Source organism: Brassica napus, chromosome A1, assembly GCF_020379485.1.
Source record: "Brassica napus cultivar Da-Ae chromosome A1, Da-Ae, whole genome shotgun sequence".
Taxonomy (NCBI): Eukaryota; Viridiplantae; Streptophyta; class Magnoliopsida; order Brassicales; family Brassicaceae; genus Brassica; species Brassica napus.
In genome coordinates this window covers 24189996-24215713 of record NC_063434.1, presented here as the reverse complement: position 1 = coordinate 24215713, position 25718 = coordinate 24189996, and the positions used below count along the sequence as shown (strand labels likewise).

Sequence of the window (25718 nt, the reverse complement as noted above, 5' to 3'; positions counted from 1 at the left end):
GAATTTCAATTTGTAATAATATTTCAAAAAATTATTTTAGTCTAGTTGTTAGTGTGCCCCTTTAAAAGGATATCCCAGCACGGATTTGAATCCCGAAATGAACATATTTTAAAAAAAAATACATATATTAAAACAACATCGTCTTATCTTTGTTAAAAGTTGATTAACTTCTGTTAGAGTTAATGTAGATTTAGACACGTTTTAGAAAAAATTGGATAATTTATTTTAAATTATAATTGAGTTGAGGTCGTTTTTGGCACTGGCCATTTGTTCGGGTCTTATTTGGCACGATTGAGAGTGTTGGGGTCGAAATTGGCACTTTTCCTCGTATATCAAACGACGTCGTTTTATCTTGTTAACGGTTGACTAACTTATGTTAGAGTCAATGTAGATTTAGGAACGTTTTAAGAAGTTCGGGTAGTTTTTTTGAATTATAATTGAGTTGAGGTCGTATTTGGCACTGATCAATTGTTCGGGTCGTATTTGGCACGACTGAAATAGTTTGGGTCGAAATTGGCACTTTTCCCCTAGATTCAAACACATGAAAAAATTATAAATTCAAAAGTAGAGTTCATGACTATGGACACTAAACAATTCGTACAATTAGTTATATACAAGAAAAAAACAATTCATATACCAAGCCATTAACAGATACCGACATTTTCTACAACAACAGTTAAAGAAATGTTCCCGAAACAGTACAGATTACAGAAGAATAAAGGGCAATTGTCAATAATAGCACCTTTGAAGTTTATGTCTCAAAATAGCACTAGAAAGAGAAAGTCATAAAAATGACATTCATTAAAGGGTAAAATATCCCTAATACCCTTGGTTTAAAATTAAATAAACAAACAAAAATAAATAAAAATAAATAAAATAAAAATAAAAAATGAAAAAAAGAATTTTTTTTATAGTTTCAGATTATATGTTTTCAGATTCGAAATTTTTATAATTTTTTTTTTGAATTTTTTTAGATTTTTTTTTTCAAATTTTCTTTTTATAATTTAAAAATATTTTTTGAAACTGTTTTTAAAATTTTTATTTTTTATTTTAGTATTTTTTTTTATAAAATTTTAAACCCTAATTCTAAAACCCCACCCCTTAACTCTAAACCCTAAGGTTTGGATTAATTAACCCAAGGGGTATACGTGTATATTTACCTCTTTAATGAAACCTATTTTTGTTATTTTGAGCCTTGAGTGCTATTTTGGGAACATAAACTTGGTTTAGTCTAGTCTTTTTCTCAAGAATAAATTGGCAAATAATTTTGGTGCTTTTTTAGAGAGTACAAATCGAATTTACGATACAGGTTAAAAAGCAACAAACTGCACCCTAATTGACCGCGTCCACTGTGAACTTAACGACATTGACCGGAAACCGTTAAAACACACACAAAATAGATCATCCACCATCCTTAACGGCGCGAAGCTCACAACACTACTGCGAGTACCATCATCTCCCATCACTCGCCGTTCACCTCCTTACACGTGTCCATCATGCGTAGCCAGGTTGGAAAGAAATCAAAGAATAAATCCTACGCGCGTGAACTATCAGAGAGCGAGTGTCTTTCCTCAACTGGAAAATCCGGGAACAGCTAGAGGGTAAAGTAGTCATTTAACACACCCGGAGATCACTGTCTCCCTCGTTTCGCTTTCCTCTCTCCGTTCATATACTCTCTCTTCGCTTCACTGCGAGACTCGACGAAAGAATAAAAAAAATCAAATCTTTCTCCTCTCAAGCTGTCTCTCTCTGTGAAAACCTTTTGCTGTGTATTGTCAAGCTTAACGTTACGAGGAAGAGGAAGAAGAAGAAGACGAAGGTTTTGTTAATGGAGAAAAAACAAGGATTCTTCTCTGCTCTCAGAGGTCTCTCTCCGTCGCGTTCCAGGACAAGGTCTCGCTCCGTCAGCCCCGCTCGGTCTAGCTCCCCCATGACAACTCTCTCCTGGGGGAGAAAGAACTTCACTGGCTCCGGCGCCGCCGGTGGTTACTACGTAACACAACCGGAGCTTTTAATCGAGAGATCCGGAAGCTTGAGACCCGTTATGGAAGGACCCGATCCAGACGAAGAAGAAGAAGGAGGAGGAGGAGGGAGTGTAGGAGATTCGAAACGACTCGGGTCGGGTCTAGGTAACTGGGTCAAAGGACAGCTCTCTCGTGCTCCCTCCGTAGCTGCCACGGCGGCGCACCGGAGAAACGATCTGAGACTTCTTCTAGGAGTCATGGGAGCTCCTCTCGCTCCGATTCACGTCTCCTCCTCCGATCCTTTGCCTCACCTCAGCATCAAAAACACACCCATCGTTAGTCTCTCTAAACTCTTTCTATTAACCGACGTCGTTTTACCATTCGATAGTTTGTGGAAAGTGACGTCGTTTTATATTTTGTTTAGTGGTAAAGTGACGTCGTTTTAACCGTCTTGCAGGAGACTTCATCTGCGCAGTACATACTCCAACAGTACACTGCAGCTTCCGGCGGACAGAAGCTTAAGAGCTCCATCAAAAACGCTTACGCTATGGGGAAGCTCAAGATGATCACTTCCGAGATCCAGACCGCGACGAGAACCGTAAGGAACCGGAACCCGTCAAAGGCCGAGACAGGAGGGTTCGTTCTCTGGCAGATGAATCCCGACATGTGGTACGTTGAGCTCTCCGTTGGCGGTAATAAAGTTCGCGCTGGATGTAACGGAAAGCTCGTGTGGAGACACACTCCTTGGCTTGGCTCTCATACCGCTAAAGGACCCGTCAGGCCTCTCCGCCGTGGACTTCAGGGGCTTGATCCGAGAACTACTGCTGCCATGTTCGCGGAGGCGAAGTGTATAGGAGAGAAGAATGTCAACGGTGAAGATTGCTTCATCCTCAAGCTATCCACTGACCCTGAAACGTTGAAGGCGAGGAGTGAAGGACCAGCTGAGATCATAAGGCACGTCCTCTCCGGCTACTTTAGCCAGAAGACTGGACTCTTGGTTCACATCGAGGATTCGCATCTGACACGGATCCAATCCAACGGTGGAGATACTGTGTTCTGGGAGACCACGTACAACTCGTCCTTAGACGATTACCGCCAGGTGGAAGGGGTCATGATCGCTCACTCGGGACATTCGGTTGTGACGCTTTTCAGATTTGGGGAAGTAGCGATGAGCCACACGAGGACGAAGATGGAAGAGAGCTGGACGATTGAGGAAGTTGCGTTTAACGTTCCTGGTTTGTCTCTTGATTGCTTTATACCACCGGCTGATCTCAAGACCGGTTCGGTAGCGGACTCGTGCGAATACGGACAAGAGGAAAGAGGGAAGGCAGCTCACAGGGCCAAAGTTGCAGCCTTGGAGAATTGATGTCTAACGGTTATATGACTAAAACAACCCTCGAAGGTAGCATTAGCCAATGGAAAAAAAGATGAGATCTTGCAATGTGTTCATATCTCAAGCTAACCTTTTTTTAGCAGCTTCTTCGGATTAGGAATCAGACTTGTTAGCATAACCTAAGATTCACCGGTTCAAATCGAATCCAAATGGGCTTCTTTTCTTTTTACTCTGATCTCACTAGGTGGGATGGAGTTTTGGTTGGTTTACTTAATGTTTTTTTTTTCAGTTTGGTTTTATATTTTAATTCTCACCTTCAATGTTTTTGAGCAAGGTGAAGGCAAGAGAAGGAGAATTGCCTGCTGCTTTTACTTTCCTATCATTAAGTGTTTGTGTTAAATCAACCATATTAACTATAAATCTTGATATTGTTCATCTCTCTTTTGCGATCTATATGGAGATATGTTTGGTGTTTTCGCTTCATCTTATCTTCAGCTTTTTTCTGTTAAAGCCTCTCTGCTTTCTCTACAATGATCTCATCCAATTATCCACTTTGGCCACTTGTAGAAGAAAGTAAAGAACATAATGTGAACAAAACAAGAAAGATGCCAAAGAGAATATAACCAAATTACATTTCACATTGATCAAAGATAATATGAAAAATTGGTGATTTTGGAAGTAAGGATAATGTGAACATAGACTTTGTTCCTACTTGTTTGGCAACAAATGAAAGAGAAAGATGACCTTGAGAGTCGAGTCCACACACATACACACGGCCGTATTTATGATAAATCTACACTCTCAAGATCTCATTATCATGGTTTTTAACAATTTACAAATAATTGTTTGTTCCATTGGTTTTGCATATATTGTTTTTTGATATTTCTGGATACGAAGTTGAATACTGGTGTTATGTTTGATGAAAGATCATTTACTTCTTAAACATTAAATGCATTTCAGAATATTTATTTTGGTGTATCTAATTAATTGGTGTGGGGATATGATTTTATAAATGAAGGTGGGGGGTCCATATTGACCCTCTTTCAATGCTTGGGGACGAAATTTCTGCTTTGGTTAAATTAATGACTTTTCTTTGTTTTTGCAGATCACAACTGTCTACGTTTTCCTTACTTTTTAGTTAAATATCTCCTTTTTAATATGGTGATTTATGTATGTATATTATATTATTGTTTTAATATAGTATTCAATAAGAAGGATTGTTGAATTGAATATATGATTCATGATTCTTGTCCTTTTGTAGTGGGGCACCTCATGTTGCAAAATTCGCAGTCCCTTCACTTATAAGATATGCCTTTTTTTCTTCTCTTTTGATGTAAAAAGTCAGAAATAAATGTTTTATTTCTCTAAAGTTAGGAAAAAGTCTAATATTTTTGTTAGCGTTTGTGTTGAGTTTCTTTTTCTTTTCTTTTTCTTTCATTTTAACGTTTTATTAGTTTGTAGAAGTCGTGTTAGCATTAATTGTTGGACTTTGTTTTTGAGGAAATATTTTAAAATACTTTTTGGACTTTGTTTAGAGGAAATATTTTAAAATACATTTTGATGAGTTTTCTAGGGGACTTTAGTCAAAATGATTGGGTGTTTGACATAATGTACCATAAACACTATAAAATGAATGTATTAACTTATCGGAAAAAAAATGGAACAGAAATACAAAATTAGAATGATTGTTTGTAAAATTTAAAATATAACTTTGGTCTAATATCTCATACTGAAATTCTGATTTCCATTCTTTAATTATGTTTATATGTATCAATTGTATTATGTAATACATGCAATTTCTACATTATTTAGATATAATATGAGTATCACAATAATTTGTGAAATCATTATTTGATTGTTGTTCTATTTACTCCGCATATTAAAAGAGTGAGTATAAATCCCTGTTGTTGAACTAAAAATTTTGCATTGGTTAGTTTAAACACAATTATAGTCAAAACACAATTATATAATTTATTGACATTTAAAAACTACAATGATAGCATTTCACTGGTCCGGAAAGGAAAGCCTTAAACATATAGTTTGGATCATATTACAGACATTCTTACGATTTGTTTTAAAATGATTACTTACAAATAGCATGCAATCAACGACGTCCTAGTAGTCTGGTGGTAGACATATTTTGAGGATACTAGAATTTAAGTAACACACGACACTAAACATATGTGGTCATGCTGATATTGACCTATTATTTATAATCTTTTTAAAAGTTCGAAGATAAAACCTATTTGAAAACCTGAAAAAATGCTGAAAAAATGGTCTATCTGTCGACTGTATCTATATTAAAAAAATTAGTTTGGAGCTTTTTATAGGACTTAAATACTGATTAGTTTGGATCTGCAACCGAATCACTAATAAAATAATCAAAATAAAATAGCATGCAGCCGAATCACGAATAAACTTATGCATAAATGAATCACAAGTTTGTTCCAATTTCACTATGAATACATGAATAGTGTTCAAAGTTGCCACTCTCGTTTGAATTTGAAGGTTTTAAATAAAGTCGTACTTTGCATTAAACACTATACAAAAATCAATAATATATGACTCAAAAGTTTTAAAAGACCCAAACTTAGAGAGATCGTTATCATACTCAAAGAGACCCAAACCAATACAATATATTCCAAATCTTACTACAGTTTACAATGAAGGAGATCATAACATACATAATAATTAAAAACGGAAAGGCATGCATGTGAATGAACGTGGAAGGTTTCAAGAGCATATGATTTGAGACATGGATGTGGAAGGTTTCAAAAGCTCAGCTCTAATTTGTCTTTTACCCATTATACAGTACCAACTCTTTGGATTCTATATGTCTTTTTAAGTTTTAACCAACAAATTAACGTAAACTAATATTTTTATTCGTAGATGTGTTCAAATAATATGTCTGAGTAATTGATCTACTTTCTAAATTTAGGAATATCACTTGTTGAAGAAGATGAAGATCTCGTTAATAGCTAAAGTGGTTTCGATCTGAGTTTAGGAATATATATCCACCTTTAATTTTGATACGATTCTACGGTTACATATAATCTTTATCATTAATTGATTAGTGTTGACCATAAAACATTATTAAAAATACTTAAATACTATAAGTTTTGGAAATGTTTGAAAACAAAGACTATTAATGTTGGACAAAAAATGTTTTGAGAACATATATTTCTTCTTATCAAAGATAGAAAATGAACTTTTATTTTTATCTTAAAGAAGAAAAGAAAAACTAAAACTTTAACCTTAACCTATATTCTTAAATGAATTTTAATTAAAACTTTAAAAGTCCATGTTTTCATACTAGCTGTTTTTAGCTAGTCTTTTCACCGTTTGCTATATCAATTTCGCAATACATAACTGACTTGATTATGACCATCCCTCATGGGTTTTCCAGTGTTACTTAGAACTTATAAGTATGGATGATCATATCGTTGTGGTTCATTTTGTATCTCAAAGAAGAAAATGAAATGTTTGAGATGAAGTTAAGACTTGAGATAAAAACACAAGCTTAAACTTGTGAAACCCTTTCTAAAAAGAGTTTATTACACACAGGGGCAGTTTCAAGTTTTCTTTTACACAATAGAGCAGTTTCCACTACAGAGGTAGTTTTTCAATGGAAAGACTCCAAAAAGCGTAACTGGTCGTTTCATTTAGTTAGGTTAACTAACCATAAAATTGGTCTACTAAACATTTAAATGCACTTGAGTCCTAATATCTTTCTCTCTCCCTCATCGATTTTACTCGTACATTTTTTTCTCAAATCTCACAAGCCATGCTTTTCATGTTCTACAATAGCTTCACATCTATGAACCTAACCAAATAATGAAAATAATCAATATCCCAACGGCGTATGACCAAATTGTCGTCGAGGACTCGAGCTTTGACGAACTTGAGTTCTGGGTTCGAGAATTGCGGAATCCTAAATGATGAAAGCTAAAGAAAAGTTGATTCTTTTGGTGCTTGGAGTTGACAGGTCAATAAACGGGTTACAGTCGAAAAGCTCCAATTCATCACCTCCTCTCCGCCCTCAGCTCCTCTGTCCAAGATGGCGTCGATGTTAGGTCTCGTTCACCGGTGGTCGTTGCTCTTCGTCGCGTCTCGTTAACATCGGCTTCTCCACGTCTCAAGCCCATGACTGCCCCATCTCGGGTCGTGCTTTCAGCCTTCGCCGCCATAGGAATTAATTCTCATTGCTGTGTCTCTGCTCCGTCGTTGTCTGCTCGCCATCGTCGTTAACGAGATCCAACGAAAAGATAGACCGAGCGACATCAATGGATGAGTTTCATCTTTTTCAGAAATAGTCCTTCGGTTTTAATTATTTTTATTATGCTCCCAAAATATTAAAATGTGCAGATTAGTCCCCAAAATCACATTATACATGACATGAGATGTACACGAGTACACGACATGGGATGTACAAAATCACATTGTGTAGAAAACAACAATCTTTCAGAAATAGTCAGCTGGCTTTTGATTATTTTCATTATGGCCCCATAGCATTAAAATGTGCAGATTAGTCTCCAAAAATACATTGTACACGACATAGAATACATGGGATCTACACGTGTACACAACCAATTTGTACACGATTACATTGTACAGAATGTACACGGCATGGGATGTACACAATCACATTGTACATCAAACAATAATCTTTCTATATGGAAGCATGCTCCCATATTGGAATAAATCGATGGGACGAGATTTGCGGAAAATATTTCACAGGCAGTGATGGTTATGCATTGAAAGCTAGATCTTGGAAGGCTTTTATTCTTTTTAACACTTCTAAATATGTTTGCATGTTTAACATATATACTTTCAAAAGAAATTTACATGTACACATGTTTTCACTATCGATAAGGGCTAATGTGTACAATATATATATCTTATTTTATCAGATGTTTACATGTACACATATGTTTGAGATTGATGTTAGATGTCCAACATGTTGTAAAGTTATGTACATTCGTTAGTGTACGTGTGTACATGTATACATTAAATGTTGGTAACATATTTGTGTACAATACATATGGTAGTGTACATGTGTACATCACTGAAAAATTAAACTAATTCCATTCAAAGATGAAATGGTAATAGAATATGACTTCATATCATTATACAAAGATTAATGAAGTTGATTCTCAAATGGTAGTAGAATATGAATTTCATATCATTATACAAAGCTTAATGAAGTTGATTCTCAAATGGCAGTAGAATATGACTTTCATATCTCTTTAACATATACATGCATACACTAACATTTTCGTACACATCATCGTGCTCACCCAATGTACTCGTGTACACAAACAAATGTACATACACAAAACACAAAATATATGTTTCGTTTAGATCAAAACCGTATGCAACCTGTATGTATTGAACTTCTTTCTTTCTCTCTGCTCCCATTTCATTCTCTTCAACATTCCCAAGATTCCCAGATTTCAGATTATGTCTCTCGCTTGGGAATCGGTCTGTCAAAAAAACCTTCCAGCCAGAAGTTCTTTAAAATCATCAAGGCCATGCGCCTCTTCGCCGCTCCCCCTCCCCCCCTCGATATCCTCCACCGCTTCGTCACTTTCGGAAACACAAAGATATTTATTTAGAAAGGGAAACAAAATAAAAAATCAAAGCAGTTATCACCCTAATCACCTACGTTCACTTCCACCCACAGACTCCGTCTCCTCGACATTGTTGCCGGAATCTTCAACGTACGCTGTTAAACTCTCTCACCGGCTGGAAATCGCCTCCTATTCCTCTCAAACAGAGTTTTGAGATTTATTCTCGGTAACTGATGTTTGTCAAAAGGTAAAAGTGACAGTAATTAATAACATGACCCCACTACTCCCGTTTCGAAATTCAAAAACCAAACCAAAAAATATAATAAAATAATTAACCTAATTAAATGAAACGACCAGTTACGCTTTTTGGAGTCTTTCCATTGAAAAACTATCTCTTTTGTGGGAACTGCTCTATTGTGTAAAAGAAAACTTAAAACTGCCCTTGTGTGTAATAAACTCTTCTAAAAATGTACTTGTGCTAGTTTTTAACCACAGACTAAATCTAACCAAAATGTCGGCAAAGATTGGTAAATGGTAAGTGATTGTACATAGAAAATCATTTTAGACGAAACGGGTAGGTATCAGTCATTCATTGATGTGAATACTGCCATTCTGAGTGTTGACAGTTATGTTCCTGAATTTATTTCCCTCTCTAAGGGCAACTCAATTCGTTGAATAACCCTTTTTTATCTCGTTTTTTTTTGGGAGAGGGGAGGGAAGCAGTAGGACTCACGACTTTCTTTTTTTTTTTTATATCAAACGGCTGCACTTAGGACTTTAGGAGTATCCACCACCTATCAAACATATATTGATTATCATATTATATCATAGCAATATTGTCCTACAGTAAGATCGATCATAAATAATGATTCATATATTCACTGCAAATATTTATAAGATGCAAGATGCATCCATAGTTTGATCTGCTATCATAAAGTACAGACAGATGACAAAAGCTAGAGAATTTAAAGAATATCAAAGTACAAAAGTGTTATGATTTTTTTAAAATATATTGATATGCCGACTAAATGATCACCGTTGGTTGTATAGAAGTTCCGAGTTTAATCCAATTATCATATGGGATGGTGATAATATTGCAAGAAGTATAAATATTTAATATTACGTTCACGTGTAGTTGTAGATGTAGTTCTTCTATAAAGAAAATTGAATGATGAAAAAACTAGGTACGAGATATCAAAATGTTGGAAATTCGATATTTAGAATAAAACTAGAACTTGCCAGCGCGGATGTTTGATTTAACGTGTGTTCAACGTAAACTCAAAATCGCTGGTTTTATAAAAAAAAATCTCATGTATATTTTCTTATGTTTTGTAATTTACATAGAGAGTAAAATATATTATTTTATAAATAGATGTTTGTTAATAATGTTTTTTGTATATAATATTATATTAAAAAAACTATAACTTGATGCAATTTGATGTAATTATATTATTCATATATTAACATGTTGTTTTTTGGTTAATTTATTTTAAATTGAAACAACATACTAAAAATTTTAATTTTTTTTTGCATTACCCATTATTAATATTGTACGAAAATTAACTAAATTGACCATACAAAAAAGGTTATCTCCCTTTAATACATGAGTTTAGTTAATATTCGTATAATATTAATAATGGTTAATATATAAATATCGATCTGGTTAGATAAGCTTTAGAATTGTAATGAACTAATTTAAATTGATTTTAAATGCAGTGACAGAATCTGTAAATAAAAAAAAAAGTACATAATTTATTGTAAATGTAATGGCTAAATGTATAAATAAAAAAAAGTATTAAAAATATTGCTATCAATCTATGTTTTTAAACAATTCTCATTTATATTATTATCCACTAGGGCAGGTCCGCGCTACGCGGGATTTGATGTATCGGTTTTTATAAATTATAGTTTTGTATAAATTTTCTTATATGTTAAGATGGATGTGAGTATGATTATACCAAATTCAAATTATATAACTAAAAATGACTAAATTCTTACTATTGTACTGTTTTAAAAAGAGTTGTAAGATTTTATAGTGTTTTAAGTATTATAACACTATAAAATACATCAATCAATTGTAATCGATCAAAAGAGAATGAGATTGAGTTCTCAAATACCATTGTGTCTTTTACTTTTATATGTTTCTTGTCAGATTTTTATATTAGTATCATGTTCATATTGTGTAGTCTTATATATTTTTATTTATATATTGGTACTAAAATTATAATTTTTTTTTGTTTTACTACGAAGATTTTTTTTTAAAAACTATTTTCTTAAAATAATAACATTAGATAACTTGATATATTACGAAAATATTTTTGTTTGTAATAGTAGATGGCGATTTTTTTACAAATCATATATATTTTACTATATATTATTTAGTAAAACTTGAAAATTTTAATTTATTTTAAATTATAAGTAAGATTACCTTTCACTAATTTTTTGCAACATTTTTACTATTTGTTTTTTTGTCATCAACTTATACAGACTCATACTGCACTATTTGTTTTATTATATTCCTTATATATCATATATTTGTTTCACTAATAAAATTGGAATATATAATTGTTTTACTTAATTTTTAATATTTTTCCTACTTGGATAATAAATAGAATAGTTTTATTAGGGTTAATACAGAAAACATTGGTTATTTCTCTTTTTTTTCTTAGATGTTTTAAAATTGATGATATAGAAAATAGCCGATTTATTATGACTAAATTTACTTTTAACTATTTGTGTAACATGGAAAGGTCTATTGATTGTTACTAATTACAAATATACATGTATGTTTGAATTATTAAATTTTATTATATTTGAAAACCAAGCATCATGTTATCCGAAACAATTATGAATTTAAGATAAATAAATTATAACCTTCAAAATTTCGATTTTATTATATTAGTTTACTTATTATATATTAAGCATCTATTATATTTTATCATTAATTTTAGATATAAATATTCTGATTCTGATTAGAAGTAATTACTTACATATATACAGTGGTAGTAATATAACTATATATATTAATCCTTGTCTATAATAATCATGCTGTTTTTTTTGTTTATGATATAAAAATAATAAATAATTTTTGGATTGTTTTCAATTGCTTGACGAATAAATTTAATCATAAATAAATTTTATCTTTATATTCTTTTATCTAATTTTTAATCAATCCACAATTTAGTTTATTTTGTCTATTTGATTCTCAAAATAAAATACATTATGTTATACCAAATCTCACAAAAATATATTTATATATTTACTCTGAACAACCAACCTAAATGTAAAATTAAAAAAATATCAAAATATTAATATATTTAAAGAAACAAAATATTATGGTTGAATTCAAAGAAGTAGATGTAATCTAATATACTCAAGTGGTAACTAAACCTACTAGATATTATTACATATACAAAATCACATTTCTAATTCAAAAATAAAATATTATTAATATAAAATATACATATAAATTATAAAAATATTTAAATTGAAAATAAAATATTAAATTGAAACATAATTTGCATACATATAAACTAAACTTACATATTAGAGTTATAAAACGTAATTTTCATACATATAAACTAAACTTACATATTGTACGATAGTAATGATAAATCAAAAACAAATTTATATTTAAAAAAAAGATAAATTAATAATTAATAATTCGGGAGCCGTATATAAAAATTAGTTCAAGAACAAAGGAAGCAAAAAAAAAAACCAAAGAAAGTAAGCATTGAAAAGAAGCGACTAAAGAAGCAAACAAAGCAAATAAGGAGAAATAGAAAAGGATTTTTACCCCAAAAAAAAAGAAGTAGAGCAAGCAATGATCTAAACATAAAAATCAAGGAAGCAACAAATCACTAAGGCGAGATTCTTTTGGCAAGGAACCACCGACTGGGATATAAGACCATTCATGTAATTAACAAAGCCAACCAACAGAAGTTTTTCATTGTTGTTCAACAAAGTCAAGCTTTACTTTTTTGCCTTTTATAGATTTACCTCTTAACATGAGCTTCGTTTTTAGCAAATCAATGGGCATGATGACATCTTTTGAGGCTAGACATGTCTCCTGCAAGGGATTCCAGGTGATGAGCAACGGAACTTTCGTGGTGACGATTGTAATAGAAAGAGAGAAGAAACAAACCTCAAAGAACACTTTTGTCTTTGTCATAGGCATGGCGTACATAAACGTTGGATACTCAGCTTCTAAGCTCCTAACTTTCTGGTTCGCATACTCTCCGTAATTCATGCAAACCATCTGCTCTGGATCTTACGGACTGTCTTCCACTTGAATTTTTCAAACAGAACAGTCTCAAAAGATTCATACTATACCTCCACCTCTACGCCATATGCAGCTTGAACAGGGACACTCTACGTCTTCCAACTTCGTACTGCAAGAGCTTCTCCAGAAGAAACAGTGGCAAGCATTTGCCACAAAGGTCAGGAAACGTTCTTACTAAGGCAATAGTACCATATCACTGATTCCACTCTCGTACCTGCACGGAACAATGGTGCTTTTCTTCACAGGAAATAAACCTAAGGCCATCAGGAGCTTCTGTTATGCTCACAACTTTCGAGCTAAGATACGAGACACACGTCACACACCTATGAAACATGAATAAGGTATATTATATATCTAATCAGGAGATGAACAATAGCTAGTGAAATAGTTTCTCCAAAGATGAATAGTGTAACCATTTTTTTCATTACCTCCTCAAGAGCTAAGTTATAAATTCAATCTCTTGACAGAATCTGTAATGATTTTACGACTTTCTTCTGCGCTGATTTCCAGAGGAATTTTGACTCTGATACTTCTAATAACCATTACCTAAAGATGAAAATAAACCAACATATTATTAGATTAAAAGAATACCATGCCTTCAAAAATGAACTTCGAAAAAGAGAAAGTTCATAAATCATACATTTGAAGTTTATTCTCTCACTTTCGCATTTCTGTGAACTATGAAATTGAAAATAAATTTGATTGGTCCAACTATAATTCTGAGATGGGACTTGAATTCACTGCAACAGAAACTGAATAAAAAAGAAAGGCAACTATTATTAGGACATGTGAGTAGCAAAGATAAGCGAAATGGTATCTACTTAGTTCTCATAACTGCTCCCACAAGTGCAACATAGTCTCATCGTGGATCTTGCTTGTACTCTTTCTCATATACAAATATAGTTCAGATCTAGAGTGATGTCAGATACCTAAAGTTCCTCACAAGTAAATTTAAATTTGACCCTTTTTGAAGTTTCCAAAGCTACTCCAAATAATCAAGCGAATGAGAACACTGTGACAAATAAGTACTTTTCTGTTTCTGAGACTACTAATGAGAACATAATTTTGGACTCTTTTTGTGTCTCTGCCATTTCAGAGTTCCATGGTCTGACATGGATATGGACTCTGCCATTTTATAATTACCTGAGAGAAGATACCAAGACTCCTTGAGACACCAAAGGAAAGAGGACGGTGTAGTCCCTGTTCATTGAGCCATCACAGGTTCTTCACCTATGACAAGCCGTCACTCAATGTAGTCCCTGTTCATTGAGGGACGACGAAGCATACCTGATAGCAAAAGAACAGTAATATGTTCAATTCCATTTGTGTGGGCAAAAGGAACTTGTCGTCAAAGTAAAACGGGAAGGTATTTGTGACACTAACCAAGTGGTGAAAATTCAATCACTCGGTATTCAGTGATAGCATGCTGAAATCTTTCCCCTTTAAGGAGAGGTCTTACATATGCGACACTAACCAGTTGTTTTCTCGAGGAATATACAATGAAAAGGCGTTGCAGCCGTTTGTGTTCTTCCCAACACCAAAAGTCCACTACAGTCTCTGTCAAGTCTGTGCACCTACAAAATACACCATACTTGCATTAGCCAAGATATTCATTATATTCTTCCAAATTAACTAGGCTTAACATATTTATTTTACAAATCACACTATTTTCAGGTTCAGTGTACGTTTGGATACATTTTCTAGTTAGTACATTACTATGATTCCCCTACTAACCAGCCGAGGAGATTCTGATTTATCAAAAGTCAAGCAAGTGGTAGCATATAGTTCATCAATAATGGCTTTGACCCCATCAATAATGGCTTTGACCCCAGTTCCTCCCTGAGCAAGAGCAAAAGTCTATCAAATCTCACAAGCTCCAAGAACAAGATACATCAGAAAGCATGTAGTACATATGACTTACTTGAACAGCCATACCATGAGGTTTATTCAAAACAATATTAGCTGCATCCTGGCAAATTAAATCACAGTTTAGATCTAATCAATCTATATAACATAAAAAACAAACCAAAAGTACAGAGAATTCAAAACTTTGTATATCACCAAACTGCAAATAAATTTGCGCTCTTCTTCACTGCAATTTCTTTCTTGGATATTGATTCGCACAAAAAAATCTGATAAGGTTCATTTTCAGTTGCTTTAGACTTCTTCAGCTCAGTAAGATCATCAGACGAAGATGTAGACTTGAAGGGAGTGTGTTCTTCTGTAATATTTCGGTTTCTAACTCCACTTGGGGGAATTACAGGGTTAGACTCCCTGCAAAATAAAAGGAATAACGACTGTTAAAAAAACATAGAAGGAATGAGATGTATGGGATAGTACTTTATGGAACAAGGTATTGTGTCGATTGTTGCTTTGATAGGAGCAGGCGAAGCATTTCTAAGACTTCTTATTATGTGATTAGCTCCACTCTGCCTTTTAAAAGCTGCACTTCTTCCATTATTGGCATCTGCAAATAACAAAGAGCTTAATCTAATGAAGGGGGAAATTACATAAGTCTAAGAATATTTACTTCACAAACTACAATCACCAGTGTAGTTTGAAGCTAAGTTCCTCCGTCCATTCCTTCCCCATGTCTTGAGCTTTTTGGATTAAATTCTGCAACAGGCAATACAAAGTAATCATGAATTACCATGAGATGTTCTAAGAGAGTGTGATCGACAAAAATTCTGAACGATGCCAAGTGACTCCACAAACAAAAAGAAACTGAAAAAAGAGCTCTAAACAACACTTATGCAAAACATGAATGATTTGTAACAGTGAGAAAGCCTACCTCTTTCTTTGTCTCCCGTTTGCTTTTCACCTCATGAAACGTATCTGAAACATTCGGAAGATCGTATTATAATATATGAGTACAAAACTGCCACAATATTTTTGATGCAATATTTTTTATGGAATATGAGCTTTCAATAGTCTCAAAAAATGGGAATACATACACCACTATGTTCATCACAAAGAGCAAAAAATAACTCTTTTCACTAGAATTCTGCAGTGGAAAGGGTTCCTTCAATAGCTGCAGACCAACGGCGAGATTCTTTTGTTCAGTGTTTGGCAAGGACCCACCGACTGGGATATAAGACCATTCCTGTAGTTAATGAAGCCAACCAATAGAAGTTTTTCATTGTTGTTCAGCAAAGTCGAGCTTTACTTTTCTGCATTGTATTGATTTACCTCTTCATAAGTCTTTAGAATATGGATTCCGAGTGTATCTAATCTTAACATGAGCTTCTTTTTTTAGCAAATCAAAGGGCCTGGCATCTTTTGAGGCCAAACATGTTTCCTGCAAGGGATTCTAACCGATATGTAACAGAATTTTCATGGTGACGATTGTAATAGAAGGACAGAAGAATACTAATCTTTGTCGTACAGAAACATTGGATACTCAGCTTCTAAGCTCCTAACTTTCTGGTTCGTATACTTAGTTCTCATAACTGCTCCCTCCTAACTTTCTGGTTCGTATACTTAGTTCTCATAACTGCTCCCACAAGTGGAACATAGTCTTATCGTGGATCTTGCTTGTACTTTTTCTCATATCCAAATATAGTTCATCTCTAGAATAATGTCAGATACCTAAAGCTTGACCGTTTTTGAAGTTTCGAAAGCTACTCCAAATAATCAATCGAATGAGAACACTGTGACATACAAGTGTTTTTCTGTTCAGAGACTACTAATGAGAACATAATTTTGGAAGATATACGCATAACTAAAAAAAGTGAAGGCGTTACCTGGCTGAAGAACTATACGCATAATCCAAATATAGTTCATCTCTAGAATAATGTCAGATACCTAAAGCTTGACCTAAAAAAAAGTGAAGGCGTTACCTGCTGAAGGACTCTCGTTGTGTCTCTGCCATTTTAGAGTTCCATCCGAGATGGACCTGTTATTTTCAGAAACTAGTCTGTGACTATGTAGGAGTGTTTCTAATGTTAGTTCCTGATTTGATCTGAGGGAGATGTAGTTTATCCCCAGGAGCATCCTACTATGGAAGCGGTAAGTAAGATTGTTATTGGAACCCGTCTGGGCTCAAGAACTATTGAAAGTACATATAAAGGGTAAATAATAGAGATCGTAAGGGAACAAGTTTAGAGGGTAGTGTTGCCTGAAAAGGTGAAATGCCTGTTGAGAGGCTGTTATGGAACACAGACCAGGATATATCCTCAGATAGGGGGATCATCACAATTTGCAGCCTGGATTATCAACAGAATATACAAAACAGTGATTAAGCATTGCATTCAAATATTCTAAGGTCAGGACACATAAAACAAAAAAAAAGACATTGTGTGTGGCCCCTTGAACATAACCGACCTGATGAGTGTCTTTAATTGGTAAAAACTTCTCGTTCAATTTATCTAATTCCAAACCTTCTACAAGGTGAACAGCTTGATCTGACAGCAGTTTATCTAATTACACGCACCAACACTGTAATATTTACTAAAATTAGCTATCGTTCACCAACCTAGATGAAGCCCCATATGCTGCTTTCTCATGAGAAGACTTGATAGTGGAGTCATCACACCCAGTAGTACAGTTGTCAAAAGATGTCTCTTTCACAAACATCTGACCTGAGAAGCGATTGATTATAATCAAATTAAAAAAAAAAAAAAAACAAAGTCAAATCAAATAAGAGGCTGAAATCAAACTCAGGAAACAATCTGAAGAACCATTAACTGCTTAGCTATAAGAATGACATAATGCACTTAAAGCAACAGAGATGAAGAGAAACTATACCTTGATCTGCCATGACTACCGCAATTAGAAGTCGCAATAACCACTGATCTTGTTGTGAGCTCTTACAATGTATGTATGCATGTATGTGTGCATATGAATGTATGTATGTATGTGTGCATATAAATGTATGAATGTATGTATGTATGTATGTATGTGTGCATATGAATGTATGTATGTATGCATATGAATGTATGTATATGTCAACATATGCATTCCTCTGAGAAGAACCCATTCGCGAAGAACACTAAACTAAGTCTCTGCACTGCTGCACAAGAAAGATACGCAACATCAATTTATGAAAAAAAGAATCGAAAGGGCTAAAGCAAAAGTTTTCTAGAAGCTTCGTGATCAATTCCCAAGATCAAAAATCAGGGATCGTATGGTGTGAGATTATACCTTTTCTCAAAGAAACCATTAAACATCAGCAAATCGGATTCTTCATCCATGACAGATCTTATTTTTTTCTGGAATTGAGAAAAGGCGAAGGAAGGTGAGAGAAGCAAGAGTAACTAATCGATTAAAAACACCAATAAAGTAAAAAAAGATTCAAACCCTAAAAAATAACAACAATCGCAAGTAAATAGGAATCAAACCAAAACTCTAATTTCAATTTCGGATTCAAAATCGTACCGTTCAAGCCAAGATCAATCTCTCTCTCTCTCTCTCTCTCTAAACGGCTATATCTTCTTCCTCTTGGGCATCTCTTTACAATGATTCATTTTAATCCGTTATGTTGAATTATATACTTTCAAATTTTAATTTGAAAACCAATTGCCCAAAATATCCTAAGGCCGGCCCGTTTCATTAATGTAATTTTATGGGTGATTAACTTTTTTGCCTTTTTCTTTTAAAAATTCAGTGAACTAATTTTTTTTTGTTGTCAATAGTGAACTAAACTTAAAATTTGAAAAGTAGCTCTTCATATTTATTATTTTATGTATTAACAATTTAAAAATATTTATAGGATTTCATTAAGCCATGTAAAGTAAAAACTAAAAATGAAGTATGAACAAAACAGTTATTGCTTATCATGTGTTTGTGGTAAACTGGTAATTAGAGCATCACCAATGTATGTTCTATGTTTTCTTCTAAAATAAAGATCTCTATTATAGAGGTGGAATTGCTCCAATGTATACCTATAATAGAGTTCCTTTATTTTAGAGTTAAATATAGAGGAAAATTATTTTTTTTGTCTCTAGATTTAGAGGTGAAAATAACATATTTTTATATTTTTCCTTATAAATAGAAAAATTCTATTACAGAGACATTCATTAGAGAAAATCCACTTCTATAGAGATGAAAGTAGATATGAGTTGGAGATGATCTTATTAAACCAATAAACTTCATGCAGAGCATCGACCCCTGCTAATCAATAAGTCCTTAGGTTTCTAACTTAATCAACGACAAAACCCCACAACAAGAAATATAAAACGAATATCTGAAAGTTAAAGAAAAGAAGTTACTTGTTGTTATGTTTGGATCAAGAAAACTGAGAAATGACAATTTCTTGAGACGTTGACAAAATTAAGTTGTATTAGATTGCAGCCTCTCTGGTCTATATGGCCATGTCCCACCCATGGTCCCATAGTTTGATGAGAAGATGAATAAATTTTTTGAAAGGTTCTTATATTCCCCTTCCATCTAATTGCATCTAATTAGCAATCAGATGTTTCAAAGTTGTGTATGTTCCAAAGCCATTGTCTTTGTATGTTTCAAGAGCCACTATCATTAATTTAAATTTGTTTAGAAAATATATATTTTGTTCTTACGAATTAACAACAAAAACATATAAAAACTTTAGATAAACCAAACTAGTTCTTTTTGAACTTTTAAACCAAACTAGTTGAGCAAAATAGAGTTGGTTCAGTGGTAAATATAGTCTCTTTCAAAAAAAAAACTTATAGCTAATTAACTCTTTTCCTAAGGAAAATTGACTTTATCTAAATAATTTAATTTATATTCAGTCAATGTATCATATAAATTAGATATGGCCCGTGTGTTGCACGGGGTTTGCTTGATATTTAAATTTATGTAAACATTAGAAAAATAGAATTTTTTTTTAATTATAAATTTATGACTTTTTGGATATATTGTGTGTGAGATTTATTTTATGAAGAAAAATTTATTTGTCACGTAAGTTTTGATTCGTTTTATATTTTAAAAACCAAGATGCATATGCGAATTATTAGCTACCTTGTACCTAGGTTTAGAGAAAATATTCATGCTTTAATATCTAAACCGAACCTAATCCGAAAAAATATAAGAAAATACAAAGAATTTTAAAATTGCACCAAGCCAATCAAATCAATAACAATGCCAAACACATTCTTATGCTTATCTTTTAATGTTTGTATTGATTGCTATGTTATTTTTGTTATATTGTAATGTTTTATGGTCATTTAGTGATACTTTTATAATCATTATATGACTTTGTGCTTTTGTTACCTTCTATATATATATACTAGGTTAAGATCCGCACATTGCGCGAAATGAATATTATATATAAAAATTATTTTATGTATTAAATATTTTTACATATTATGAAATAATAAATATATATTGAATAATTAAAAGTCAGTAACTATTAGATATGTAATTAAACTGATGTGAACATATAAATCAATTTTATTAATCCAAAAAATATTTTTTTATATTTGATAGGATATGTAATTAAATTTAAATGATACTAACATACATAGTATATTTTAGTATATTTTTAATATTAATGTCTATTAAATGATGATTTCTACTCATATATGTTTTTGATCATTTGTATCTTTTAAAAAAAAAATTAAATTATTGATAACAAAATTTTTATTGTGGGATTAATAGTTTTAGTAATTTATATTTTTTAAAAATAAGATGTCAATGTTCGTTCAAAACTTTTATCAAAAAAATTGTTCAAAGTAAATTTTGAAACTAAATTATTTATGTATTTTATATGGTTTATAGTTTAATTTAAAACGATATATATATATATATATATTAAAATAATTAGTTAAATTAGACTTTTTACTTATATAATTTTGTAATCATTTTTATTTCTTCATAACAGAAATTTTAAACCATGGATCACAAAATTTGAATGTGAGGTTTTTAACAGTTTTAGTAATTTATAGTCGTTTTTAAAAATTCAAAATATAACATATACAGAAAAATCTAAATTTTTATTATATGGTTATTGTGGTTGCTTAATTTATTTAATAGTTTTAAATTAAATAAATATGATAGAAGATACACTAATTTTTTTTATCAAATCTTTATTATTCAAAATCATTAATTGCCATATATACTTTAGCCACATTAGGTAATTCTGTAAATTTTATTAAAGGAAATAATAAAGTACATTAATGATGAATTTATTGTTAGTTTAATAAAAAGTTTATTATATAATTAGATGGACCAACATATTTCTCTAATGATTCTAAGAATCAACCTAGTGATGACATGTGGCTACAAAAAGAAGTTGTAATGATTCTCAAATAATATATAGGGGATTGGTTTGTATCGGTTACTTTAATATCTTACTTTATAATTTTGAATGTGCTTCTTAAAGCCCCCATGGACTGTAACACAACTTCCATGCTTGAAAGAACTACGTTTGCTGGCTTGTTTGAGATGAATCTGGTCTGATGCTTCATGTAGTCCTATCAATACACTTCAAAATTAATTTAATCATTGTATAACATAGTGAAATGATAAAAACAACTGAAGAAGTTCGAGAAATGCACATAACGGGTCATGCCGGTATATTGTTACCTTTCCACGGTCAAAAAGAGTTGGTTCAGGCTTTGATATAGAATAATTCTTCCAAGATCCACCTCTGAGGTAAACTGACCCTCCGGAGCACGCCTGAATATGGAAGAGCGGGAGCTGGATATCACCAACACCGGAGAGACCCTAGAACCCAGACACCATAGCCTCTAGAACCATCCAAAGACCGGCAAAGCCGATTCACCAATACTAAAGGATGACTAATTTTCACTTCTCGGAGCTCACGGTGGAGACCAGGAGAGGTCAAGATGGAACACTGAACAACTCCCTGAACCGTAAAAGCCAACTCCACCCACGAGCTACAAAGTCCACAGCCTCTTCGCAGATCCAGAGAGAGGCGAGAACCCACTGGTGATGAAACCTCTCTTGAGCGAGGCTATCTCCGAAGCTAAACTCTAACCCATATCTGAAAACATTTCGACAAAAAGATAATAGACCGGAAGAAAAGCAAATAACATAACCGAAAAACAATGAAGGAAAGCCTCCGATGTCTGGCAACGCATGTAAAAACAAAGAAAAAAAGCCTCTGACGCTGGACGCGCGCTGCCGGAACGGAACTCAAATCAGTTTAGGGTCGCAAGAGAAGAAGGAGGAAGGATTTGTGTATATGCTCCTTCCTCTTTCCTTCTTCTCTCCCGTATAAAGTGAGCACACCCTAGTAAATTGATTACTGCTTCACGTATTTTTTGTAAGAAAAGTATAACGACAAATTTTTTTGCTTGTTTTAAATCCTAAACTAAAGAAGAAATAAGTAGCCTTTTTTTAAAAGCAAATAAGAAGCCTTGTTAATACACCTTGTTAAGACACCTTGTTATAATTTGTGTAAAGAATCTCTCAACCTCAGGTGAGAGAATATACGAAATATCAGAGAACATCTATGGAACTTCTGCAAAAATTAGTTGTTGCATAAATTAGCACTTAAAATGATGATCACAACGGATATATTAATTAATTTAAGTATTGCTATTGAACCAGCATACATTATATGAAGATTGTCATAATCAAACGTGTGTTACACACTATTCCTCGGGATTATTTTGCTATAGCTACATATATAGTCTTTATATGGTTATTAAGTCACTCAGTTATTGTTATACTTTTTTTTTGTTTCATTTAGGAAAATGATGGTCAGGATCAGGTTTGTCCACACCGTCGACGTCCCTAAGCCAAAACGTCATGTCAAAAGAAGCAGCATCGTCAGGGACACCATCCATCACCGACTCTTGTCCCGGCGGAAAGAAAATTCCGGTACGTGGGTGTGGGACCCACTCCACTTCGCCACCACAGTTGATCTCTACACTATGATCGGAAATATCCTCAGAGTAGTCGATGAACATAGGCTTTTGTTTTGCAGCTTTGCTGCTTATCCCTGCAAGTCCTTGAACTTGCCTCCAACTCCTATATCATCAGTATCATAAAAGTATATTTACACTCTTTCTTAGTTAACAAAAGGCCTCCAAGTTTTCTATATTCGACTTGTTACTTCTAGAGTTTCTTTTAACACCAGTTACACCACCCTAGCTCGTTATACAACGACAGTTAATAAATAATGTTTGGTCCAAGATTCTTGTAAGAATTTTTTTAGTAAGGCTAGTGTTTTTCTTATTTTACTTAAACCAGAGTTTTTGTTAATATACCAAAATATTTTAGTCTTTCCACTCTCGGTTACATGTTTTGTTGTTGATAATATCACTTGATTAGTGAAAATAAAAGAAGAATGCGGAGAAAAGTTGTGGCGTAGACCTTAACAGCAGCATTGGTACTTTGGCGATCCCAGTTATTCCCATCAGTACTTTGTATGTAAGCAAGCCAACGAACTCAGAACAAAGACACAAATTGTTCTTTTTATAACATTATTATGTTATGTGAAATAGTGTATTTACCAAAGATATAAGTTGGTATTAGTAAGAGTATATATTTCTATCAATCTATATAACTTGAGCTTGTGTATGAAAGCTCTTTGTCCTCTTATATATATACACGCGATAAACTTTAATGGTGGAGAATCTGGAGAGTGGGGTGAAAACACTGAAAAGAGAGGAAAATATATGTTCTTTAATAATTTCTCAGTATTTTTTTTTTGCATTAAAATACCAACCCCGAAGGGAATCAGAAACCATACACCCCGGTACGGTGGAGCAAGGTTACGAGGTTGAAACAGAGCAAAGATCAGGTAGAATACAAAAACAGAGGTTTTGTTACTTGTTAGTTTTATATTAAAAGAGTTTAACGTGAGGCTAATATATGTTTTCTTTAATAATTTCTTAGTTGTTACTTGTTACTTTAAAAGAATTTAACGTGAGGAAAATATCTCTTCTTTAATACCTTTTTAGTTTGTTAGTTGTTGCTCTTTAGGATAATTTAACATGCAGATAGACTCCCATCTACCGAGTGGTACAATGAATTAGGAGATTCTGGTTCAGATTCCAGAATAGTTGCAAATTATGGGTGTATGTATATACATATAATATATGTAAGTTTCAATATGTTGCCGTTTGAATCGTGTATCACGTTCAATATGTTTTAAATATGATCGTATTGTTTTTTGTTATAAAATATTATCGTAATGTTTAATATATATATATACTAGGTGTTGGCCCGCCCTTCGGGCGAGTGAGTTTACAATAAAAATTATTTAATATTTCAATATGCTTTAACTTTATATAGCTTTTTAAAATATATACATATATTAAATTTAAGATTATATTGTAAATTTTATTAAAATTTGTTGGTTCAAGTTGAAAGACCACTAATGGATTTTAGTAAACATAGAATTATTAAATAAAACAAAAATAAGGAAAATGTAATGATTTATATTGCCTCTTTTGACTTTTATTTCACTTTTATATAGTTGAAGAAGATCTAAAAAACTGATACATTTTTCTAAGAGTTTTAAATTTTAATATTTTACTCTAATTAATTTCTCACGATATTAATTATTTCATCTCCAACCTAAGTAAATTGAAAATATTATGTAATAAATTTTTTTTTATTTTATTTTAAAGTACTATATAAACAATTTCAATAATTTCATAGATAATTAATATATCTATTTGAGAACAAATGATGTTTCGTAATATATGTTTGTTTCACTTTATATTAGATTTTCAATTTATAATGAAATTTTATTTAGTTATAGGATTTTATTAATTATCTTTTGTAATCATTTTAGCATTTGTTAAACTTTGTATTATAACAAAATTATTTGTTGGAAATTTTGCTCAGGCTATTTGGAAATATTTTTTTACAGATTAATAGTTTTAAAAATTAATAAAATATTACAGTTTTAACTGAAGTTTACTTGTGTTTCACACCACATCATATCAAATCATTTACTTCGGATAAGGTAAGATGAACCAAAACGTATTTTAACCAAAATAACTTAAATGTAGCGTGGAGACGATCGTAGCGTTAATTAAGTTGGTGTTGTGTTAAGTTAAGAGAAGTTGGAAACTGGTTGGAACAATTTAATTAGAGGTTAATCATACTTTTTATAACTAAGATCTAGTCCTAATATTTAGTAGGGCTGGGAGAGTTGAGAGACGCAGTCTCAAAATCTCTATTTTCTATAACATGTACCTTGTTTTTAGTTCTTTTTCTTTTTGCCAAGGTAAATCTTAGTTTGTTTAAAATTTTGTAAAGTTTCACAAACACTTTTTTTATGAAATTTCACGTATATGGCAAAAACAATATATCTTTCGTAATTTAAGAATATTATGCATAGTGACATCTATCTATTCTATTAGTTTAGAGTCATGTTTTTATTTACTTAAAAAGTTATCATTTAAGTTTTGGAGTTATTCACATATATTAGAAAAAAATATCTTTAATGATTTGGATCTTTTAGATATTACACTTTTTGGATCCATTTAAAACATATTTCATTAAAGATTATGTCCTTTGATGATTTGGACGTAATAATCAAACACAATGATAGAATAATTTATACATTTTACTAATATGTATTATTTGTTGTATATGTATTATTATTTGTTGTATAACATAATATTTTTTTTAATCTAATTTCTTTTATCGTAAATTAACACTAA

General features: G+C 32.3%; 2 protein-coding genes and 1 long non-coding RNA gene across 32 annotated transcripts; 1 reads left to right on the top strand and 2 right to left on the bottom strand.

The window, feature by feature from the left end:
* Window positions 1–1262: 1262 nt before the first annotated feature.
* LOC106346589 lies at window positions 1263–3780 on the top strand. The gene is made up of 2 exons (XM_013785966.3): window positions 1263–2299; window positions 2422–3780. Exons 1-2 carry the CDS (start codon window positions 1829–1831, stop codon window positions 3328–3330), a joined length of 1380 nt encoding a protein of 459 aa, XP_013641420.2. The 5' UTR covers window positions 1263–1828; the 3' UTR covers window positions 3331–3780.
* LOC106346544 lies at window positions 3516–18640 on the bottom strand. Of its 30 annotated transcripts, none has more exons than XR_007315464.1 (21): window positions 18526–18637; window positions 18292–18359; window positions 17896–18160; window positions 17624–17729; window positions 16535–17354; window positions 16339–16447; window positions 16104–16252; window positions 15941–15984; window positions 15698–15765; window positions 15490–15616; window positions 15211–15423; window positions 15071–15118; window positions 14884–14988; window positions 14533–14723; window positions 14293–14436; window positions 13578–13695; window positions 13364–13472; window positions 13012–13267; window positions 12867–12936; window positions 8963–9097; window positions 3516–8883 (listed from the first exon to the last, which is right to left on the bottom strand). It is a non-coding gene; the product is annotated as an uncharacterized LOC106346544 (long non-coding RNA). The 30 variants fall into 30 exon arrangements; XR_007315454.1 differs by lacking the exons at window positions 3516–8883; window positions 8963–9097 and having other exon boundaries at window positions 12763–12936; window positions 16535–16608; window positions 16653–16799; window positions 16893–17354; XR_007315452.1 differs by lacking the exons at window positions 3516–8883; window positions 8963–9097 and having other exon boundaries at window positions 12763–12936; window positions 16535–16642; window positions 16738–16799; window positions 16893–17354.
* Window positions 18641–22611: 3971 nt separating this feature from the next.
* On the bottom strand, window positions 22612–24747 carry BNAA01G36870D. Its single transcript, XM_013806192.3, has 2 exons — window positions 23413–24747; window positions 22612–23067 (listed from the first exon to the last, which is right to left on the bottom strand). The coding sequence occupies exons 1-2, from the start codon at window positions 23454–23456 to the stop codon at window positions 22779–22781; spliced, it is 333 nt and encodes a 110-aa protein (XP_013661646.1). The 5' UTR covers window positions 23457–24747; the 3' UTR covers window positions 22612–22778.
* Window positions 24748–25718: the final 971 nt, after the last annotated feature.